The sequence below is a fragment of the Leucoraja erinacea genome, chromosome 6 (assembly GCF_028641065.1).
Source record: "Leucoraja erinacea ecotype New England chromosome 6, Leri_hhj_1, whole genome shotgun sequence".
NCBI classification, from domain to species: Eukaryota; Metazoa; Chordata; class Chondrichthyes; order Rajiformes; family Rajidae; genus Leucoraja; species Leucoraja erinaceus.
Genome location: NC_073382.1, coordinates 46,217,635 through 46,242,184, shown reverse-complemented (window position 1 = coordinate 46,242,184; position 24,550 = coordinate 46,217,635). Strand labels below are relative to the sequence as shown.

The window sequence follows — 24,550 nt, the reverse complement described above, 5'->3', positions numbered from 1 at the left end:
ATATATATATATATATATATATATATATATATATATATATATATATATATATATATATATCTGTATGTATATATGTATATTACAAAAGCAGTGATCTCAGCTCCGACCCCGAGGGGAATTATTGCCTATACTCCAGTCTGAAAAAATGCTTTCCAATTTCTGCATTCTGCCTGTAAGAAGATTTGTTGCCATGCTATTGCAAACCCTTTAATTCCATGTGCTTCAGTTTTATTAACTGGCTTTTTGTGCAGGACTTTATCAAAACATTTCTGAAAATCAACACCTACCATCTTCATTACTCAGTGTTCTCATTAAACTTTGTCAACTGCCCCCTCTTGCTCGCTTCCCTGTGCCCCACCTGGATTTAGACCCATTTTCCCCTCCCATTTTGAACTTTCATCCCAGGTACCTGCATCCACCTCACCAGGATTTGTCCTACCCCTACCTCTCTTCCAGCTTTTTTCCCTCCCCACATTAGTCTCGTGATGAGTACGAACCCAAAACATGTCCTATCCAGATGTGCTGCCTGATCCGCTGAGTTACTCCAGCACTTTGTGTCTTTTTCTCTTTAACCATTCTTGTATAGCTTTCCTTTAGTAACTCAAATTTCTTCAAATGATTATTAATTTCCCCCTGATTCTTATCTCTAAAACCTTTCCCACAACAGTAATTCCTTACACCCCTTTATTGAGCAAGGATGTTACATTTGCCAATTATAGTCTTCCAACACTCACCCTGTATATAGGAATGGAAGATTGGAAAATGATGGCAAGACCATCCATATTGCTTACTCACCTGCACCTCAAAAATAACACATTTTCTGCATGTGTTTTAAAAGATAATGAGAATGCATGTACAAAGAAAAATGCTATTTTCAGAGCAAATTTTAATGAATGGAGTTGTGCTTTTAACAGCAAGCAGTAGATTCTTCCATTTTTTGAACTATTGGTTATACATTTCTTTACAATTTGGCACACAGCCACACACATATTTATTCCAAACCTTTTAGATTACAAGTAGTTTAACCTGTTTGATAAATAAGTAATCACATTTTAGAGCATTGGTTGTTGATAGATGTTACCAATATTTGGTAGATGTCACATTCTACCTACCAGTTTCAAAGTGACATTGAAATGTGGGGCTGTAGTCCTACATGGAATAAGTAGCCTTTGTCCTACTATCACGTACAGAACTTTGGGAACTTCTGCGTATTGCTTGACAAATGGATTGTGTTTATCTGAAAAAAGAATTAATAGTTGTATTCAGTTGAGATGTGAGAAAACAATTTGATCCCTTTTGTGGCACAGGAACACATCAGTTCCAAGTCCACACAAGGCTACTTCACTCAAGTTATACAAGTCCACCATCATTCTAGCCGACATCAGTCAAAAACAAAGTTGACATTTGATTACATCACATTATAAAAAGTAAAAAATGGTCACTGTCTTTAAAACAGTACTTATTACAAAATATAAATCTTTTAACATATGAAGAGGCTTAAGGTATTTTGTTCAGCTATATCGGGGACTTTAAGATTCACAAACTTTATACTTGCCTGGTAATAGTTCTGTTAGGCGATATCCATGTTCATTTACTCTGCAGTTTCAAATAGGATATGCGCCAGGAATACAAGTTTAACACAATGTGTGAAGGTATGGTGTGATATCATATATTCATAATGCAGTTCCAAATTGCTTTTCCTTTAAACTGAAAGGCCTTTCAACTGTTCAGCCTACCAGTACAGGGTCTATTTGCATATCGTCAACAATTCAAAGGTGCACCAAGCCATAATCTATGCCATGTTGACATATTCTACTAAGTAATCTAATTGCAGAATATATAATTTAATATTTTAGGATGTAGTTATTCCTCAAATTTTGATTAGAGTGAAATGAGGATAATCACCCTGAATTATTTTGATGGGCGTAAACAGTTTAAAAAGAAAACAATTGAAACATGTAACTGCTTAGTATTGTGTGCAGATCTTAGCTCACTGTCATATTTTTTGGTTAAACTTTTACTATCAGCTGGAAACTTTCATCTACCTCAATTGTGTCTCCCCTTTCTTTTAGCATCTTTACCTTGCAGCTCGAGCCACACATTCTCCCACTCCAGCCACTGTCAAAGAATGCTTGCAGTTCTTTCCTTTCCACGTAGCTTTCTGTTTTTGCTTCTCTTTTATTTTGTTTCCAACACAGCCTTGTGCTACTTCCTCAGACACTTAGTTTAGTTTAGTTTTAGTTCACTTTGGAGATACAGCGTGGAAAAAGGCCCTTCGCTCCACCGAGCCCACGTCAACCATCGATCAGACAATTTTACAGATGCCAATTAACCTACAAACCTACACGTCTTTGGAATGGGGGAGTAAACCAGAGCACCCAGAGAAAGCCATACAGACAATACCCATAGTCAGGATCGAACCCGTGCCTCTGGTGCAACTAGCTGCGCTACTGTGCCACTAATTTCGTTTGTAGCATTACTGTCTCCACAAATATAAGTTGTTTTTATACTCAGCTTTATACAGCAGTTTCATACACAACTTACAAACTCATGTATAAACTAACATTGTTACTTGTGCTAAAAAGGGCAATTTAATTGCATCATGTGAAAATGCAAAATTCTTAACCCATCCAGAAGCTCTTCATCCCAGAGTTATGGCAACTTATACAATGCAATGGCAATACCCTTCAAAGTCACATAAGAGCCCAATATTTCACTCTCAGCTGATTTAATAACATACCAACTGAATATTCCCAACTTTGTCTTGCCGACTTATTCCCTAGCCGTATCTGTGTGTTTTAAGTAAAACCCTTCTATTGTCTGTGATTCCGCACAAAGTAAAAAGCCAGAAGGAAAAAGATACCCTGAGGACTACTTAATCAGATGAAAGCCTGGATTTGTTTTCTTTACGTTAGAGGAACGTTGCATTCTTAAATATTTTTAAAAGTGTTATTTTGTTGTATAAAACACACCCTCAAAACCATTAGTAGAGAGCCAAAGTAATGACTCCCTTGTGGACTATTCAAAATTGGCACAAAATGATTAAAGATTATTACCGCGTGGCTTCCTGAGACTCACCATCTCATTGTGAAGATCGTTCAAAGTGTTAGGAAGAGGTATTGGGGGCATTTCTACTGGCAGACATACTGTCACCAGTCATTGAAGCCAACACAGTGCCCTAGGGACTGCCCTTTTAACCTCAACACCATCATTACTAAAAACTGAAGCAGGAAGTGACAGAATTACATGATACTGCGATTGTACTCTGACGTGTTTGTTTTTTAAATTAAAGATATTAAATTAAACATAGCTTGTAGATAGAAGCAATTCAGAGCTAACAAATTAAAGTACCGGGAGATAATTTACAATAAGAAATAATTTATCTTTTGAAATTTGTGACGGTTTTAAATTCAAATAAAGATATCCCAAATTTGCAAGGTCATGATTTCATCCCCAATTACCAACAGATTAGCGGTGGAGATGTAGCAATAGATCTTAATGATCCAGGTAAAACGATGGATTGGACAATGTTCACGAATATGGAAAAAGGTTTTAACAAAGGAGCGAAACGGAAAGATTTAAACTTGGAGGTTAAACTTTGTAGTGTAGATAGGCCAAGAGCAGATTTAGGTCTGTGCACCCAAGTGTGATAGATGAGCTGGAAAACAGACAACAGAGGTCTAGAGGAGTTCAAGTTTATGGTGAGTAGAAACTTGAGGCGTGGTCACTGATCTTTTGGTGCACAGATCTTTGGTGGCACAGTGGCGCAATCATAGGTTTGCTGCCTTACAGTGCCAAAGGCTGATGTTCGATCCTTACCACAAGTGCTGCACGGAGTTTGTACATTCTTAGTGTGACCGCGCGGGTTTTCTCCGGATGCACTGGTTTCCTCCACATTCCAAAGACATGCAGGTTTGTAGGTTAATTGGCTTCTATAACTTATCCCTCATGTGCAGGATAGAAGTAATGCAAAGGTTGGTTGACACGGACTTGGAGGACCAAAGGGCCAGTCTCCATGCTGAATCTCTAAACTAAACTAAACTAAACTAAATTGGTAACATTGAGAGTTTCCGTAGCAGATGAGGGGGAATTTCTTTAGCCTGAGAGTGGTGAATCTGCACCACAAACAGTGGTGGCCAAGTCATTGGTTGTTTTTGAAGCAGTAGGTTATTAATTAGTAAAGATATCAAAGGTTACAGGAAAAAGGGAAAAGGCAGGAGAATGGGGTTTGGAGGAGAAAATAGATCAGCCATGATCAAATGGCAGAGTAGATTTGATGAACCAAATGGCCTAATTTTGCTCCTATGTCTTATGAGCGTATGAGTGGAAGGTAGGTGTTGAGGACAGAGGCGCAAAATGGATGTGGATATCAATTCGAGGTGACTTAAAACTTTCGATTATGCAATATGTAAATTGTGGACAGACACAAAATGGTAGAGTAACTCAGCGGGTCAGGCAGCATCTCTGGAGAAATGGAATAGGTGATGTTTCGGGTCGAGACCCTTCATCAGACTGTAAATTGTGTAACTTGTGGAGTTCTGCATTGGGATTTGGGAACTTTTTAATGAAACATATTATATATGTGATATGAAAATAATGATAAAATTTCTGCACATCATAACCTGTAATATATTGCATGTTTATTTATTTTCATATTAGTAGATTGGTCACCAAATTCTGTCTTTTCATAATTCATATATAGTTCAAAGATTGCACGGTGTAAGATTTGAATATTAATTGATTACTTAGGAATGAAACAATTTAAACAAACAAAACCCAAATTAAGTGCCATATATGATTCAGATCTGAACTCAATATTACAAAGAAGTAAATTGGTTAACCACCTGAAGAGTAGGACAGACCACTTTTCCAGGATTGTGGAGACAATATTTGGAATTGGTAAAATATGCACAAAAATGTTGTTGTAGATTGTAGAGAACAGTATTGCCTTTGTCCATGAAAGGAGAAATGATTTATAAAAGTATACGGTTGATAAGAAAAGCAATGTTTAAAAGCAGGAGTCAAAATTAAAGGCGTTTTAAGGCATCATATATATTTTCGTGCAGAACAAACTAAAATGGGCATTTTAAACCTGAGAAAAGACAAAATAGTGGTCCTCATGGAGCTAATTTGGGAAATTGACTAAAGACAATGTCCTGCCACAGGAAACAATACAGGACCATTCTAATTCTAATACTTTTGCAATCTGTTTCCTAAATACTGAAAATGCCAGAGGAGTTCTTTTTTAGCTTAAGATTGTATTCAATGCATTTATAACAAAGTGCTGGGGTAACTTGGTGGGTCAGGAAGCAGTTACTCTAAGCATGACTCAATACTTTGTGTTATGCTGCCTGACCTGCTGAGTTACTCCAGCACTACGAGGAGTTCAAAATTCATGTATCTGCAGTTCCTTGTGTCTTCAATGCGTTTACCTTTATCTAACTCATGCATGCTGGCCACATTGTAATGTACATCAATTGTGTGCCTCACAAGAAACTTTTTAGATATACTCTAATTTTTGTTTCAATCATTCTCAGGATTAAGTGTCAGGAACAGATTTTGTATTAATTGTCTAACTCTTTATGTCTTCTTGCATCATAATATTGGGCCACTATTTTGAATACAACAGTTCAACAATGCTGATTTCCAACCTCTGTGCAAAAACGTTGCCTCTCAGGTTCCTATTAAATCTTTCCCTTCACACCTTAACCCTAGGTCCTCTGGTTTTGATTTCCCTATCCTGGGAAAAAGACTCTGTCCATTCACCCTATCTATTCCCCTCATGATTTTACAAACCTCCAGAAGATCATCCCTCAGCCTCCTGTACTCCAAGAAATAATGGCTTCCTATAGCTCAGGAACTCAAATCCTGGCAACATCCTCATCAATTTTCTCTGCACTCTTTCGTGCTTAATAGTATTTTTCAAATAGCAAAGTGACCATGAAAATGCTGAAAAGTATTACACAGTTATAAAATAGCAGCAACTTTAAATAAAACATTGGTATAGAAGAAAATCCAGCTAAGTAGAAAGACTTGAATATTGAGCCAATTTGGCAGTGCCTATTTCCAAGATGGCAGAGTAGTTTTGTATAGAATCTTCAAAATTATGAAAGGTTTGCCAATTAATGATATGCTTAACAATTTAAAGTGAAGAATTAAAATGAAAGATTAAAATGTCAATGTAAAAGGATGCAGCATATTCGAAACGGTGATGCAGAATGTGTTTAAAGAAGAGACTACTGCATGTTTTAAGGAAGAGTGTGGATAAATATTTTAAGCGGAATGACTAGAAAGGGAAATACAAACCAGAGGTGTGGATTTGGAGCCTCTGCAAAATCTGGCATCAATACGATGGTCCCGGAAGCCTTTTGTGTAATAAATATCAATGGTCGTGAAACCTAATTATTTTTTTATATTGAATATGAAGAAAAATGTAGTGCAAATAATTTGTATTTTTTATGATCTACTTGGTCTTTTTTTTTACTGTTTCTAACAGACTCGAGAAACCATTCAAATCAAAGTAATCGTGTACCTTAATGGAAACAAAAATGATGCTTATAAATCAATAACTGATGTTTGACTTACCCTTTACGAATATATAAATTGCAGTCTTTCTTTGTTTAATGTTTGAAGATGAGGTATTGCAATAGAAATAACCCGTATCTTTAGCCTGGGCATCACTCAAAGTCAGGTTACTACAATATGGTTTCTTGTGGTCCTCACTATTAAAGTTAATTATACTTATTCTTTCAGTCCCATTCATGACATGGTCTGGCCAGGACCATGATATTGGTGATGATCCCCTGTGGAAATAAAAGATAAATATCATGTTGTTTAGTTTTCCATTTGAAACAAATCATTTTACAAACAACTTCTATACACTGATAGAACTGTTCATGGAATCAAAAATCAAACCTAAACACATATTTTCATTGTGTAGACACAGGAAATGCAGACCCTTCTTCAGCCCTGGCCCAAAACATTACCTATCCATGCTCCCCAGGGATGCTGCCTGACCCGCTGATTACTCCAGCACTTTATGTCTTTTTTCCTTTTCCTTATTTGTTTTAGTCAAATCAAATTTGTTAAATCAAAACTACAAAAGTAGAGATGTAAATTTGTTTTTAAAAATGTAACAGTTTGCTCAGCATCTGTAAATAGAACTGTCACAGTTAGTTTAAACTCATCTCACGCCTCCGTCCTACCTCGCCAAACCTGCTGCCAATTGGAACAAGTATAAAATGAAAAACATAATGCATAATACTATGCTATGAGAACGCAGGGCAACTTGGACTGGTTGGGGGAGTGGGCAGATGCATGGCAGATGAAGTTTAATGCGGATAAATGTGAGGTTATTCACTTTGGTAGCAAAAACAGGACGGCAGATTACTATCTAAATGGTGTCACGTTGGGAAAAGTGGAAGTACAATGGGATCTGGGGGTCCTTGTACATCAGTCTATGAAAATAAGCATGCAGGTACAGCAGGCAGTGAAGAAAGCGAATGGCATGTTGGCCTTTATAACAAGAGAAATATAGGAGCAAAGAGGTCCTTTTGCAGTTGTACAGAGCCCTAGTGAGACCACACCTGGAGTAATTGTGTGCAGTTTTGGTCCCCTAATTGAGGAAGGACATTCTTGCTATTGAGGGAGTGCAGCGTAGGTTTACAGGGTTAATTCCCAGGATGGCGGGACTGTCATATGCTGAGCGAATGGAGCAACTGGGCTTGTACAGAAGGATGAGAGGGGATCTGAAACGTATAAGATTGTTAAGGGTTTGGACACGCTAGAGGCAGGAAACATGTTACCGATGTTGGGGGAGTCCAGATCCAGGGGCCACAGTTTAAGAATAAGGAGTAAGCCATTTAGAACGGAGACGAGGAAAGACTTTTTCTCACAGAAAGTGGTGAATCTGTGGAATTCTCTACCTCAGAGGGCGGTGGAGGCAGGTTCTTTGGATGCTTTCAAAAGAGAGCTAGATAGGGCTCTTAAAAATAGCAGAGTCAGGGGATATGGGGAGAAGGCAGGAATGGGGTACTGATTGGGGATGATCAGTCATGATCACATGAATGGTGGTGCTGGCTCGAAGGGCCAAATGGCCTACTGCACCTATTGTTTATTGTCTATTGTCTATTATCCAGTCCAAGCGGCATGCACACCAGGCAAGCTTAACATGGCAGATTAGGAAGCCAATGCATCACCCGGTGAAATTCAAAATTTGGTCTTAACATCTAATTCAAATGAAATGTTAGCATCTTGTCATTGATTCAGATAATGTCAGTCTTGGTCGTAGCACCTCTCCAGAGGTGGAATAAAGGAAAAAAATAAAACCACATTTTTAAAAAATATAAAAGTTTCTCCTTGACCAGAAGCAACAAGTGCTACTCGTGGTAAATCCTGGCCTCTTTATTCCCTGGTTTACTAGCTCTCCTCACTATGATGGCATTCCATCTGCCTATCATCCATCCCACCTATCATCTATTAGCCTCTGTCTCAACACTCCTCGACCCTCCTCTCCCATCTGGCTCCATTTGCCCATTATCCTCCAGCAGTTTGTTTCTTGAACAAATCTATGTATCCACTGCCCATCATTTATCCCATGCCTGCCTTATTCATTTCATTCCTTTGGGTTGGAGTTACTCCTTCAGGGTTACACCAAGGCTCAGAAATTAAAATGGTATTGTTCATCTTTCTTCTCGAGGACTATTGTGCATTCATAGTCTTTTCTATGGGCTGTTTTGGATTACACTGCTAAATGAAATCTGATTGGTAAAAGTGTGCTCCTGTACTTAATATATTTGTTAACAATTTTTTCTTTGATTAAAAATCATATCTTTTCCCAGTCCAATATATTTGAGATTAAGACTCTGTATTTTAAATATTTGCCTACAATCCCTAAATTAATGGCTCCAAGAATTAGAATTATCTAAAGCATTATATAACATTTAGAATTTCAGCAGGTGCTTAAGTTTGAATGCTTAGGTTACAGAATAAAAATACACTTTTATATCTCTGATTCTCTCAAATAAAATTACAATGTCTCCTGCAGAGAATTGATTAAACTGTCAACATTGAATATCAACTTTGATCAAGCTAAATCACAGGTGTTAAAATAGACCAAATGTCAAAGAGGATAATACATGTAAAGTGAAATCTGGTACTTGCACCAGAGGATATTTAAATTTAAATTAACGCAAATTTATAATTAAATTTAAATCAATTACAAATCCAAACAGCCTAATGAAAAAATTAAGCAATGAACTGTAACAACTGAGGCATAGAGCCTGATAGCTTCAAAAGAACATGAATGATGTTTGGCTCTCTTAAGTTTAATCCTTTAATGCTTCCTTGATAATTGTTAAAGTTGTATTCTTATTTGTACCTATCCCTAAAATGTCCTGCCTGTAGCTGGGAGGAAGGAAGGGAGGGTTTTAAAAAAAGTTCAAGTGGATGGTGATGTGAGACATGGTAAAAAAGTGTTCCTAAGTGCATTTTATTACAAACTTACCTGCATGCCACGTGTAGTGTCTGATTAATTTTAATGACATGTTGTTTGGATCTTAGGTTAAGTTCAGGATTGAGGGGGTCAGGCGATCCTGCAAAAAATAAAATAAAATTGTATTTTCCACATTAATTTTAGCACTAAAGCTTTTATTCGATCTCACTGTGCCCAGTTCCTTATCATACCAAATCAATCAAAAGCATGGAGGTTTAAAATAAGGTATCAAATTTGCTGGTGTTCACTTTTTAAATGGTAATGAGGACAATATACCAGTTCCAGAAAAATCAGCTAATGGGTGGTATTTTTAAAATTAAGTTTCACAATTATAACAAAAAGAATGGAAACAATACCAGTAAGTTGTAATGTTAGAGGCCCCTGAGAGTTATAGTGGGTAAATATGAAAACAATGTATGCTTGCAGTTCACAATAGGTTCAATACAGGAAGTCTCATTATACTGTATTTCCTTAAATATCGAATGACTACTGAAAGCTACAAATATAAATTCAATAGAGGGTTGCCCACATATCCTTTTCAATTCATTAAGTTTGTTCTGTGTAACAAAATGAAAGCTTAATATATTGTTCCCTGTCCAAACTTAATATATTCAGGGTCCTCAGTCAGACAAATTGTTCTCCTTTGACCTTGAGCTAAAATACTCAGAAATTAACTCATTGACCTAGGTGCATGTGCAACTACCAAAAAATAAAGTTATCAGTATCTTTAATTTAAGGATTTTTTATAGTTTAAGATTGAGTTTGAAGAAACAAAATGTTGCTCTCTAGTTTGCGTGTAATAGTAGAGTTTGTTGTTAATGTATGCTTCCCTGAGGACACCAATGTTCAGGGCTCCTGTATGTAAACAATGTACTGTATATTTAACCCAATAATTGAATACTGGTCCTCTCAATAAAACATTGCATTCTAACTCAGTGATTCTCAAACATAAAATAAGTCTTAAATGATAAATCACAGTTAGTCTTAAATGACTTATCCCATGTAATATTGACTATTTAAAAGCTAGTGTGAAGGAACACTGGTCAGTTAGCAATTTACATATTTAGTCCAAGATATGAGGGAAGGCATGGAAATAGCACGAGGTGCAAATAATCTATTAATTTCCCTACATTGTAGCCATTGAACTATATTCAGAAAAACCGTTCGGCCCACCTTTTGCTGTTCGGCATCCTGGAATAGTCCTATTTTCCTACATACCTGTAGCTCAAATACAGCATGGAAACAGGCCCTTTGACCCACCTTGACCAAGTTGGCATGCTGGTCACATTTGGCTGCATAGCCCATATCTTCCATTATCCAAGCCACAATATAAACATTTTTATGCTTTACCTACTGCTTTAACACAAATGTCGTAAATAGCTCTTGAGAAAATTTGCTATTTCAATATATCTATAAAATTTCTGTTCTCACATTCGATCAGAAAACAAATGTTAATGAAGGAGCATTTTCAAAATTGGACTGGCATAGACTAAAAATTGCAGCCCACCATTATATTCAGGCAATTGATTTAAATCTAGATTGTGAGAGTGCACTAGTAGTCTGCTTAAAGAACTATTAAAGAAGGTGCATTGAACTGGTTCCTCGAATGGGCGTTTTTTGTTATAACGCCCCACAGCCAACAATAACCACTGTGGCCTCTACCTTTCATTGCTCATCATTTCTTTTTGCATATTTTTCATTCATTTATTCTATATCTCTCTATATCACCATCCATATCTCTCGTTTCTCTTTCCCCAACTCTCAGTCTGAAGGAGGGACTCGACATGAAACGTCATCTATTCTTTTTCTTCAGAGATGTGGCCTGACCCGCTGAGTTACTCCAGCTTTTTGTGTCATCTTCACTTGGAAATGGTTAATGTTCTCCTATCTATTTCTATTCACTGCAGCAATTTTTATTATTCAGATAAAAATCAAGAAAGAGTAAACTATGGTGTACAATAGTAAACTAAGTATACTCTCAAAAATAGTTTATATAATGGAATTATTAAAAAATACTAGACCAAGTGGGACCCGTTGGGTTCCGTCCCCTCAACACACGGTTGTGGAGGGGAGGGGGAGGGGGTGGCCTGCGGCGTCACACACTCACATTAACCACCACACACACACGACTCCCTCCCCCCCCACTTGATATTGGCGGCCTGCGGCATCACACACACACACTAACCAGCCCCATTGATATTATATTAATATTGTTCATTCACTCCTTTTGCCCCATCCCCGGCCCTATCCACTCACGCATAGCCCCCAACTCGCAGGCGCGGTTACGGGGGGGGGGGGGGGGGGGGTGGAGGGGGGGGCGGCAAGCAGCGTCAACAACACCAACTATTACCCCCCCCCCCCAACCCGCACTCACGCTAATTACCTCCTTGATATTATATTAATATTATTCATTTGCTCCTTTTCCCCCAACACAGCCCCATCTACTCACGCAAAGCAGCCAACTGTACAGGCGAGGTTAGAGAGGGAGAGGGAGGGGGGTGGAGTGGGAGGGGGAGGGGGTAGAGAGGTAGAGGGTTAGGGGGGTAGAGAGGGAGGGAGGGGAGGGGGAGGGGGAGGGTGGTAGAGATTGAGGGGTGGGAGGTGTGCGGCGTCACAGGGGAGGGCTGGTTCCCAAACGCACTCCACCACTCACCCATAGGGTCCCAATACTCATCACTCACTCCCTGTAGAGAGGGGGGGGGGTAGAGAGGGAGGGAGGGAGGCAGAGAGAGAGGGGGGGCAGAGAGAGGGGGGGGGGCAGAGAGAGGGGGGGGCAGAGAGGGAGGGGGGGGGGGGGGGGTGGGATAGAGAGGAGGGGGTAGATGAGAGGATAGAGGTCACTTGTGAACCCAAAGAGACTGATGAGGGAGAACTATATGCCCTTTTCTCTCCCTATTGAATTGAACATGCATAGATAATGTATAGTATTATATAATTTGACTGGAGAGCAGGGAAAACAAGGTTTTACCCTGTACAGTCACCGAACATTTGGCCTCGGTTCGCCAAGGCATGCTGGGCATACAGGTTGCTAACTGTCTTAACTCCCCTTACCATTTGACCCTACTGTCCTGGGCTCCCTCCATTGACTCAGTGTCGCATGCAAAGTGGAGAAACAACACCACATATTCCGCTTGGGTAGCTTTAAACCCAATGGATAGAACATTGAATTCTCGAAATTTAAGTAACTAAGCTACAAACAACCTCTCCCCCCCCCACCCCCCCCCCCCTCCCCCCCCCCCCCCCCCCCCCCCCCCCCCTGGATGCCCCCCCCCCCCCCCCCACCCCCATTTCTCCAATGCCCCCACCCTATCCACCCAGATTCGTTCCTCTAGCTTCACAATTTTCACTCCTATAGTTAACCGGTGCCTTTTGTGTTTTCACCTCCGTATACTGTTATCACTTGCCAGACTTTGCACTGGCCCTCCTCTCTTCCTACTTTCTCGTCGCCCCCATCATAATCATTCCAAAGAAGGGTCCCAACCCAAAATGTCAATTATTCATGAACTCCAGAGATGCTGCCTGACCCACTGAGTTACTCCTGCACTTTTTGTTGTCTTTTTGTGTAAACCAGCATCTCTGGTTCCTTGCTTCTACTAGTGATGGAGATAAATGTTTTATTCATGAAAATTGTATTTTCAAAGATTAATGGCCTTAATGGAGGTGCTTTATAAATTAAAAACACTGCATTCAGGCATAAATACAACGTTTTTGTATGATGAGCCATACGATTATTGTTTAATCATCATCAGTTTAAAATACTGCAGAATATGGAAGAGGAGAAAGACATAAAAATACAAAAGTAAGCAATGTACTGTATGTATGGTTATTAATAAAGGGTAATACTTGGGTGTTGTTGTACACAAGGTTTAAAAAATGCTCTTAAAAAAATGTCAGTGATTAGAACAATTAGGGTATAGTCTGCAGTTTTGAACATTCCAACGATTATTTATAGCAATGGAATTATAAAATCTTTGTTTTCTTTAAAACTGTAAAAAAAAAAAAAACAACTGAGCATTTTTTCCAACAATTTGTTATTTAAACTGACTCTGGACAAGATGCTTCTCAACTGACAAGTGCCGGCAACCAACAGATTGAGAGCTTCACAGCAGTCGAGAGAGTGGATCTTCAATCTTCAATGAATCTAGCATTCCATCATAATAATATCCTAGCAACAATGGCTCAAATAATGTAACAACTACACCAACTACATCAAATAACTAATGGCTTCACAGTTAGCCCCAAAGATGGACAAAAAATGCTGGAGTAACTCAGCAGGACAGGCAGCATCTCCGGATAGGAATGGAAGATGCTGTCTGTCCCGCTGAGTTACTCCAGCATTTTATGTCCATCTTCGGTGTAAATCAGCATCTGCAATTCCTTCCTACACACCTAGTTAGCTCCAACTGTATATCAACTATTTCATTATCTGGAGATAGACACCAAGTGTTGGAGTAACTCAGTAGGTCAGGTAGCATCTCTGGAGAAAGTGGATGGGTGATGTTTTGGGTTGGAATGTCTTAAGAAGGGTTCTGACCTGAAACGTCACCCATCCTCCTTCTTCAGAAATGCTGTCTGGCCCGCTGAGTTACTCCAGCACTTTGTGTCTATCTTTGGCATAAACCTGCATAAATTTGCAGTTCCTTCCTATACATTCCTTATCTTACCATTTCAATTTCCTCCAACAAAAGCTCATTTCATTTTTGTTGAAAGAACATTAACATGGCACCAATAAGCAACAGCAGTTTATATATATATATATATTTATATATATATATATATATATATATATATATATATATATATATATATATATAATCTATTGTTTTGGCTTTGGCAACCATGAAAGAAAATAACTAGTAGTTATAGTTAGTTAGCTTTAATACATCGCAATCATTCCCCATTTCAATTAATTTAAAACATTTTGTTACCTTCATATTCCTTAAATATTACTAATCACTTTCCCCAACAGACAGAAAATGTAGTACAATTTGGAAAGGATTGGTTCAACCCAATATCTGCCAATCTGAAGACTATAACATTTATCATCCATGTATTAGTGTTATTTGCATAACAAAAAGTATATTTTTAACTTATCTGGCTGTGCAAACTCACAATCATTATGGTGTGTAAAAGCCAACTGTAAATAAAGAACGGGGGTCTTTTATTTTAAATACTGAAACAACTATATGCTTCTGTGGACATTTTGCCAATTTGTATTATCCTTTGTAATACCAAAATATTAATGTGAATTATTCAACTTCCCTTTTTGTTGTGGAAAATAAATTGCTAATGTGGCACATAAAGTTGGATCAGATGAAAAAGGAAGCTACTTTTATTCAGCACCTGATCACATTCACAGAGTCCCTGAGCACATTTCTCAAACACTGGCTTACCTTGGAAAGTAAAAATCAGTAAATGATGCGATTAGAGTCACAGAGAGTCATTAGAGAAGGGTCTTCAACCTGAAAAGTTAACTCAATTTTTCTTTCCACAGAATCTCTGACCTGTTGATTGGTTCCAACATTTTCTGTTTATAAATTACTTATCATTCATGTTCAAACACTGATATTATGAATGGAAGCATATTGTAAGGCTTGTGTATATTTAGTTCTGATTTTACATTAAACAAAGCAAGCACATAACAAATCGGATATCCAATATGGAATATGTGAAACAAACATATAATGTAGCAAAGGTTCTGAAAATATATATTGTATCCGTCCTCTGAAAATACTCAATTGTGCAATTACTATTCAAGTACATTAATAGTTAAAATAACACAGAGGAGTGCTGCCTTATTTTAGGCACTCCTATTCCCAAGATTTGTTAAGGTGTTAAAAGCCCTTTATTTTGACGCACATGTGTTCAAGGGTCACTGCCTGAAAATGCATTGCAATTTATTAACTTGTCTGCCACCAAGTGACCATTGGGAGCCTACCCCGTGGTGAGGTACATGATATAGAGATTACTTTTTTTGAGATTCCGACATAAAGAAGTCTGAAGAGAATCATACAAACGCAAGAGCCGCATGAAATAAATGTCAATATTACTTGCTTTTTAAAATAATTTGCATAGATCACTACTCAAGAAAATCTTTCAATTTATGCTCAAATAATAGTATTTTCTAAATTAAAAGTGGCAGGAAAAACAAATACAGCAAGTTAAAATTGTTATTGTCCTCGTGTACTATTTGTGAAGATGGGGGGAGGTGGGGCTGATCACAATTATAAAGTTTGTCATATGAATTTTGTGCAAAAGTGCATTTCTGTTATTAAATCAATTGATTTTACTTTGGTAAAGGCAGTACAGAAATAGGAGAAAAAAAATGTAATGCTCACTGATTTTTCTTTTTGTCACATAATCATTATCAATATGTTCACAAAAATAAATTACTGATTTTGATAAGATTGAGTGTAAATTTGAAGGAACATTATTGTGATCGTTGCTAGATTTAAGTGAATACAAATAAAATGAATTGGAAATAAAACAAAAGCACATCAGGGAAAAGTTCAAAAGTGTAACATTTCAAACAATCCGAATAGGTAAATAGCTAATTATGTAATATGCTTTAGTGGATTGAACCTATACTACAGTCTATTTTAGACAAAGATATAATCATTTGTTTCACTTGAAGATAAACGTTTATCACATATGTATAGACTTTATTTTTTAAATTAATCAATTTGCAGAATATTTTCCATCACTATGGGAGTTCTCTTAATTAAATTATAATGGCGTTAAAACATATTAAATTTAAATACAGAATTTGTTGTGATGTAAAGTGCCTGAAAGCATTTCTTAAACAACGACTTACCTTTAACATGAATTTATGCAGGCAGATATATAGTATTCTTGTTCCTGGGCTCAGTGTGAAACTGATATTTTTGTCAATGGTTTTATTTTAAATCAGATTAAATTTGTTTTAATGGAAGAGAAATACAATGCACTTTAACAAAATCATGGTTTGCTCAGAAACCTGCTCTTGAAACCTAAATAGCCATCAGCTTGTAATAAAGTTATCAATCATGCAGCATTGATTTTACCCAATGCTCCATCTGCATATATTTCAAGCCTCATTAGCCATTAACTCATGCATTGATCGTATATTGTCAAATAAAAGTTCTGCTGCAATCATAAAGTTGAAAAGCAGGAAAAAGTGTTTTTTTTTAACCTTGAACATGCATAAATCTGAGGGTTCATGGGTGTACATACATAATAACAAAAAGATGGTAGTATTTAGAATTATTGTAGTGCTCTCTTTCTCCGAATGTCGTTACAACTTGGCTGGAAGATGTGCAAAAGGGTCAAATTAATGCTTCTGATCTAGAGGTGGTGTAAAGGATAGTTCGAAGGTCTGCGACCAGAACAATCAGCAGTGAAAAGCAATGACACACACAGTAGAATGGGACGGCCTTTCAAGATAATGTTCAGTGACCTCCAATTTAGAATAAATGTTTATAATTTCCAACAAAACATTGCAGCCATCTTATAGAGCAAAAAAAGTAATGCAAATTATTAGATAATTACAATCACACAGCTTTAATATTGTATCTTATATGCAGTAAAATGCTGACAGGTATATAAAACTCAGGGTCAGTATTAAGAATTCCAATTTTATGTTAGCTTATTTGCCGTGTGAGTCGTTCTTTTTTTTTCTGGATTCACTCGGTTACCCATTGGTAACAAGAATAGTGAAAGACATGTGTAAGTGCTGTTGTGACTTCACTGATCAGTCACTCATTAATTTACCAAGATTTTCACTCTGGTAACTGGACAATATTGGTGTTACTTTGGAAAGATGACTTTGGATCCACATTTCTTGGTTCCAAAGTAAAGTTTTTTGTGTGTGTTAATATTAATTAATGCATGGTGGACATGCTATGGTACTTGAAATGACTCAGAAATTACAAACGTGTTATTTATATATGGTCCTAACCATGTGAAATGCTGTAAATTAATAACTAGTTCACAGTTCTTCTTAAAACCAAACTTCCAAATTACAAGGCAGAAACAATGTATTTAAACGTTAACAATTTCTGCATAAAAGGTCCCAATACATTTATTAATAACTCTACTAATCTGGAGCAAATTGTTCTATCAAAAAGAGTATTTTAGATACAAGAAATCCTGTTTTTCCCTTTAATTTATTAATGTTTGGTTACAATGAAATTATATGAAACAGGAATCAAATATTTTGTATTATATGCGGTATTAAGCTTTACTTCTGAACATAATATAGTTTGTTTCGAAACTACTATTGCATTTTTACGCAATAGTAAAATAACGAAAGAAAGCGAATTCATATAGATCGCCTTGAGCCCCTTTCACACTGACTAAAAATCATTATCAGACCTATTTTAAAATACCTGGGGAGCCTCTGAAATACATCATCTGCCGAATAGTTTAAAGTACAGAACTTTTTGGTTTGCATTTCTTATGCGGACCGAAGATTGTTAATGCTGTCTGATGCTCGCATTAGAAGCCATTGTGCCACTATCAGTAAAGACGATGTATCCTCGATATGGAAGATTTCACCCCCGATCCAGGGAAAGTGATTTAATTTTCTATCTTGGATTGGAGCTTCATTGTGGTATTTGCGAAATGACATTTTAACGAATTTGAAGATAGACAAAAATGCTATAGAGAAATTCAGCGGGTGAGGCAGCATCTATGGAGCGAAGGAAATAGGTGACGTTTCGGGTCGAGACCCTTCTTCAGACGAATTTGAATCATTCCTAATCTTTGGAATTCTAGTCTGAGCAAAGAAATTATATATTGTTTCTTACCAACCCATTACCCACACGCTTCCTTTGAAATTATCACCCAAACATTGTTTTCTTTATTACATTATATTAAATTATTTAACTCGGTGCTGCTTTATGCGTTAAAGTGTAGTTAATCGGTTTGGTGCATATTCTGGGGGTGGGCAAATCGTTCGAGAGGCGGTCATTGTATCTGGTTCAACTCTCTCGATTCCAAGATGCGTTACATTTTATTTGCTTAAGGACGCCTAACCTCACATTATTTATGTTGGTGAATCGTCATAAATATTTAAACGTTGTTCTGCTACGAAATTACCATTAGAAGTTAGATAAAAGATCACTTCCTATTTTTGTCTGTATTAGTCAGACGTGCTTAAATCAAGACTACAGTGGTTTTAAAATTGGCCTGAATAGTATGAGTCAATTTGTATTTTTTTTCTATTAATTTACTATTTTACAGCACCGTTCTCGCTCCGATCGCATGAACTGAGATCGAACCCCAAACAGACCTAAGATGAACTGCGGTAGGCTGGCCTAAAAGCGGTCCTGAGCTGTCAATGTGTGGGCGAAGCTGTCGGAGATCCTCTCCCCGTGCCGCGTAGCCGATTATCCATCCCACCCGCAGAACTTCAAAAAAATGCTTTCTATATCTCCGACAGACAGATCTCCCGCCCCGATTCTCCTCACATCTTCTATAACCCCAGGTCTATGAATCTCCTTAAAGACGAATTGTGTTGTGAACAAGCCGCCTAAGGATCGCATTGTTATTTAGTAGATTGTTACCTTGCAGAAAAATGAGAAATTATTGTAAATGTTCATACAATTAAATATTGAATATTCTCCACACTTGCAGTGTTGAATTTTAAGTTTCCAGTTGTGAACGTATTTGGTTATTGTACTCATACCAGAAACGTTACTTTGTGCAATTATAAACATTTTAATAATTTACCAGCCTGTTAATTGTGTCAGAAATTAGACTATTGATAAATCTGGCACTGATTATCTAATTACTAGAATGAAAAGACACCGTTCATCACTGAGCAGAAGACAGAAAGGGTCTTACACATAACATTTCCCTGGAACGCCGGAGGTTGAGGGGAAACCTATGCCTTTATATATATGCCTAGTATCATAAATGCCTAGTATCATAAATAAAAAATATATATATATATAACTTCATAAGAGGAGCAGATAGGGTAAACAGTCAAATATCAAATACTAAAAGGCATAATCTTAAGATTAGAGATGCAACGTTTAAAGGAGATGTGCGAGGCACGTATTTAACACAGAGAGCGATGGGGTGGGTGGGTGGTGGAGGCCGATATGATCGTGGCATTTATGATACTAGGCATATAGATATGCAGGTAATGGAGGGGTATGGATTACATTGTAGGTCGAAGGGCCGATTCCTGGGTTGTACTTCTATGTGCTATTCAGAGCGCAAGCCTCTATCAGTGATTCTACTGTACAACAGAGATACAGCGTGGAAACAACGCCCAACGAATCCACGCCAACTATTAATCACCCATTCACTCGCTCTGTGTCCTACACACTCGGGGCATTTTACAGAAGCCAATTAACCGGCAAACCCCTGGGAGGTTAACCCCGAGCACCCGGAGAAAACCCACGGGTAGAAACGCGGGAGAATGCACAAACTCCGCACAGACAGCACCCGAGGTCAGGATCGAACCTGAATCCTTGGCATTGTGGAGCAGCCACTACTGTGCCGCCCATTTAACAAGCAAGATACACAACCTGACGCTGGAAACTGGGGCACGCTTTCCAAAATTTGGGAATACCCTCTTAGTGGAATTGTTACTGAAATTTACAGTTGACTTTCTGGCCATCTGAGAGAAAAATGTGAAGGTTCCGACCTCGAATCCGACGCTAACCTCACGGTATACAGTATTCTCGGATAAGTGTTCTACCTATAGTAAGCATCCCAGAACACTGGGGTAATACCATCAACACATATCTCCCTAAAATCTTTCGGGGCTATTGGCAGGATAAGCAAACTAGGATCAACGTGTTCACGTCGGTCAACATCTCAGGACTGAGGACTTCATTGCACTCCTCGCTCCGATGGGCCGGGGTGGCGAGGTACTATGAACTTTCAAAACTGTGAGCTTTAAGAATGTAGAAACAAGGATCCCATGTTTTCCAGGGATGCTTCCTGACCCGCTGGGTTACTCCTGCTCACTGTGTCTTTTTCATAGTGAAACATTTTGTTTTGCAAGCTATCCAATAAGTCAAATAATATTTGACATCAATACAATCAAACCAAACTCGTACAATTGGTTGCGGACAGGAGAAAATACAGAGTGCAGAACATAGTTCCCAGCATGGTAGCGGAACAGTTCCAGAGACATCCATTGTCCACGATGGTCGGGGTGAATCGGATAGTACCCTAGCTAATGGAAGGACCGTTCCGAGGCCTGATAACGGACGGGGAAATTGCTGCTACTGAGTCCGTGTGGAAGCAAAAATAAAAGCCGGTAGCAGAGCATATGATTTAAAAGCATTCTAAACCTCCTGGTAGGAGGTTTGATCATTATAACTGTTCGAGATGAGAAAAGCGTTCCGGGTGGCATTGACCGTTCACCGGGAGCCCCACAAATGGCAGAAGGAACGTACCGCCTCCCCAAGGTATCCACCCTATCGAGCAGCTCCGTGGCGCGCTGCCGCTCGATCAGTGGGGTATCAGGGGCTCAACGGGGGGGGGGGGGGGGGGGGGGGGGGGGGGGGGGGGGGGGAAAGGATGGAACGAAGTGCTGGAGTAACTCAGCGGGTCAATCGGCATCTCCGGAGAACATGATGACTTTTCAGTTCGGGACCCTCCTTCAGATTGATATCCATGTTCTGCAAAAATGCTACCTGAACCGCTGAGTTACCACAGCACTTTGTGTTCTTTTATGTAAGCCAGCATCTGCAGTTCCTAGTTTGTAAGATTTAAAATGGACTTGATGGACAACCTTTTTCACACAGAGGGTGGAATGAGCTGCCAGGAGAAGTGATAGATACCCGGACAGTAGGAACCATTTGGAGGGATAGGGGCCAGGTATAGGCAAGTGTAGCTCGGTTAGGCAATTCGATCGGCATGAACGCGTTGGCCCAAGTGTCTGTTTCCCTGCTCTACGACTCACTAGCCTCAAGAACCAGCCGGCATCGTTACTATAATAGAATGTAGACGTTATCCATTACAGCGAGAGTAGCCCACGATGTTCCTAAAACGATATAACGGAATTTAAGTACGATTACTAGATAGATAGTGTCAACTGTCTACAGGAGTGGAAACAAAAGCAATCAGAACGAAAGCTGAACAAATAATACAACCTCCGGTGAGTTCATGGTGGTCAAGATGTGACAATCCCAGGATGGAAATGTCAAAGAATAGAGCGTATAGTTTAAAATTAAGAGGGACAACCTTTAAAGGAGATGTGCAGGGCATGTTTTTACACGGAGGGTGGCGAGTGTCTTGAACGGGTGGTGGTCGAGGCAGATACAATAGTGGCACTTAAGGCACTTTTGGATAGGCATACGGATATACAGCGAATGGAGGAATGTGGATTATGGACAGGCAGATAAGAGTTGGTCTTGGCATATTGTTCGGTACATTGTTGGTCGAAGACCCTGTTCCTGTGCTGCACTGTTCTATGTTCCTTGTGTTCAATGGATTTGCTTAAGCTGAACATACGCGTTAATTTCGGGAACAACAACTATGCAGATATTACAGAAATGCGTCCTGCAATTCACAATATTCCGTTGAGAATTTTTGAAAAATACAAAGATCCCAAACACTGAAATCACTCAAAACCATACATTATCTCCGTTTAACGATGAGGCTCCATAGCAACTATTAGCATGCAGAAATAACTGAACAGTGGCTTGGAATGTTGTTAGTCATCCTCACGCACACCCTCGCGTAGAAAAATCGGCACATTACATGAATTTGATTTCGCTAACTTTATTAACCCTTGCTTCCCCTGTTCCTCCTCCACCCAGCTCTCCAACTAGTTTCACTGTCCTCCTGATTATTATTTTCTGATTGTCTGCCTCGTTGTCTTCTCCCCCTCAGCTAACAATGAACCATTCTACATTTCCTTGACCTTCGTCTACTTTGATCTGTCGCTTTCACACCTTACCCTTCCAAATCTCTAGACTCCCTCGCCCTAACTCACAGTCTGAAACCGAAACGTCACCCATTCCTTCTATCCATAGACGCTGCCTGTCCCGCTGAGTTACTCCAGCTTTTTGTATCTATCTTCGATGTAAACCATCTTCGGCACATTTCAAGAATTCAGTACAGCATGTGTTGAAATGTAACTTGCCACCGTGATCGCTTCACAATTATATTTTAATCACTATTTAAAAATGATTCCTAATCGTAGGTAAACTATTCTTGGGGAAAAAAATATCTTGGCCCTTAAGGTAGCCGCCAACTATTGCTCGCTTCAGTTAAAACGCTCGGAACCCTTTCCTTCTCTTCTAAGATGCTGCCTGTCCCGCTGAGTTACTCCAGCTTTTTGTGCATTTCCAACATCGCCCTTCTTCCGCTAGACATCTAACCTATTCCATTACTGGGCACATTATCTTTAATATTAAGAGAAGACTCGCTCAGAGGACGGCCAGACGTTAGAATAAAAATACATGCTTGCGATATATTAACATAGTCCGATGAATGGTCCAGAACCCAAACATCGCCTGTCCCTTTCACAGATGCTACCTGACCCGCTGAGTTCCTCCAGCACTTTGTGTTCTGCTCAACAAACGAAGTTTGTTAAAATATAGCTAAAAACCAGAAAGAAGTTAACCCGCAATACATATTTTACCACTAGTGTTAACCTTCTTTCTCTTAAATATTGCATTTTCCGCGATTTTTCAAACGATTAAGACATTACTTACGCGCTGTAACTATACTTCCAATTTGACTACAAAATATAATCGATATTAAAGCATAAGACATCTTGAAGTGAAATAAGCACTTTGCTGCGCAATTTCCAAGCTGAAGGTTTTCTTGAAGGACGATGGTTTCCCCTCAGAAGCGATATTGCTCGATCTTCTGTGTCAGCGCGTTGATGGCCGGTTATGAAATAACCGCTGTAGGGTAGTGATCTAGATGCCCGGTGCAAACATCCTAGGACTATTCTAAAAACTCTGTTCTTCAGTTTGTAGGCTCAGCCTTATCGAGACAGATCTGCGGAGACAACTACGTCTTAATAACAAATATGAAGATGCAAAAGGTATCCAATAGGAAAGAACGAAGATCGCCGACACTTGGCAAATTGTGCTCGCTGATTGGCATCGTGTGCTTATATACCCTTCCTCCCGACTCACGGCGGAAGTGTTCCACCCGAGTGACGTTGCGGATTCTTGGCAGATCCACAGTGCCTGTCGCTTTGCGTGTCGCCACTCTACAGTTGTTTCTTATATATTGGACTCCAGATTAAACAGAGACTTGGTAAACATAACAAGCCTCGCAGAGCTCTCAAAGTATCCCGAAGTACGTTTTAATGCATTCACCGACACCGATTGCCAACGCCAAGATAACGTGGTACAATGCAAAGTGCTGGAGTAACTCAGCGGTTCAATCAGCATCTCCGGTGGGAATGCAGAGGCGAAGTTTCAAGTCGGACACTTCTTTCAGAATGAAATGCTGCCTGACCCGCTGAGTTACTCCAATACTTTCTGATTTGCTCAAGTTTCCAGCATCTGCAGTTCCCTGTGCCTCCGTGGTACTCAAAATATTAGTTGAAAATGCGTTAAAATATTTGAGATTATATTTTAGTAATGTACGTTTATTTTACTTGACTACAGTTTTAGGGTTAAATATCTGAAATATATTTCATGTAATACGCACTTTAAATCCGCCATGGATATATATTATGCTGGGAACAGAGTATCATTTCGAGATGGGTAGGAAATGGACGTTTCTTTGCGTGTTTCCTCATGTTTTGATTTTTTATTCTGTTCGAAGTTTTGCCATTCTCACGGTTGGCAGGAAGGAAACCACATTTGCGTGTTGAAGAACATTTAAACATTAGACAAATGGGATGGGAGGTGTTTGAGGATACTGAGAATACCGGAGATCTAAACCAAGTCATCAAACTGTGCAACAGATTTGATGTCTGTTCTGGCCAATTTAATCTATGGCTTTAGATCCATAATTAGCGTTATGGGTACAGTGCTTTTGCCGATGTAATGTACAATAGGCAAGACATGTTTAGCAAGTGGCGTCATGTAATTATCTGTTTATTGAGATACAATTTACTGGAAAGATGCGTGCCATAAAATCGTA

General features: G+C 38.8%; 1 protein-coding gene across 1 annotated transcript in view; it reads right to left on the bottom strand.

Annotated features, from left to right (window-relative positions):
- The window catches only part of flt1 (fms related receptor tyrosine kinase 1), a 132,277-nt gene extending 108,556 nt beyond the window's left edge, over window positions 1–23,721 (bottom strand). Inside the window, exons 1-4 of the mRNA XM_055636891.1 lie at window positions 23,158–23,721; window positions 9,506–9,593; window positions 6,586–6,803; window positions 1,113–1,237 (exon numbers count right to left, since the gene is read on the bottom strand). Of these exons, the coding sequence (XP_055492866.1) occupies window positions 1,113–1,237; window positions 6,586–6,803; window positions 9,506–9,593; window positions 23,158–23,218 (492 nt within the window). The 5' untranslated portion in view covers window positions 23,219–23,721. The remainder of the gene's footprint in view (window positions 1–1,112; window positions 1,238–6,585; window positions 6,804–9,505; window positions 9,594–23,157) is intronic.
- Window positions 23,722–24,550: the final 829 nt, after the last annotated feature.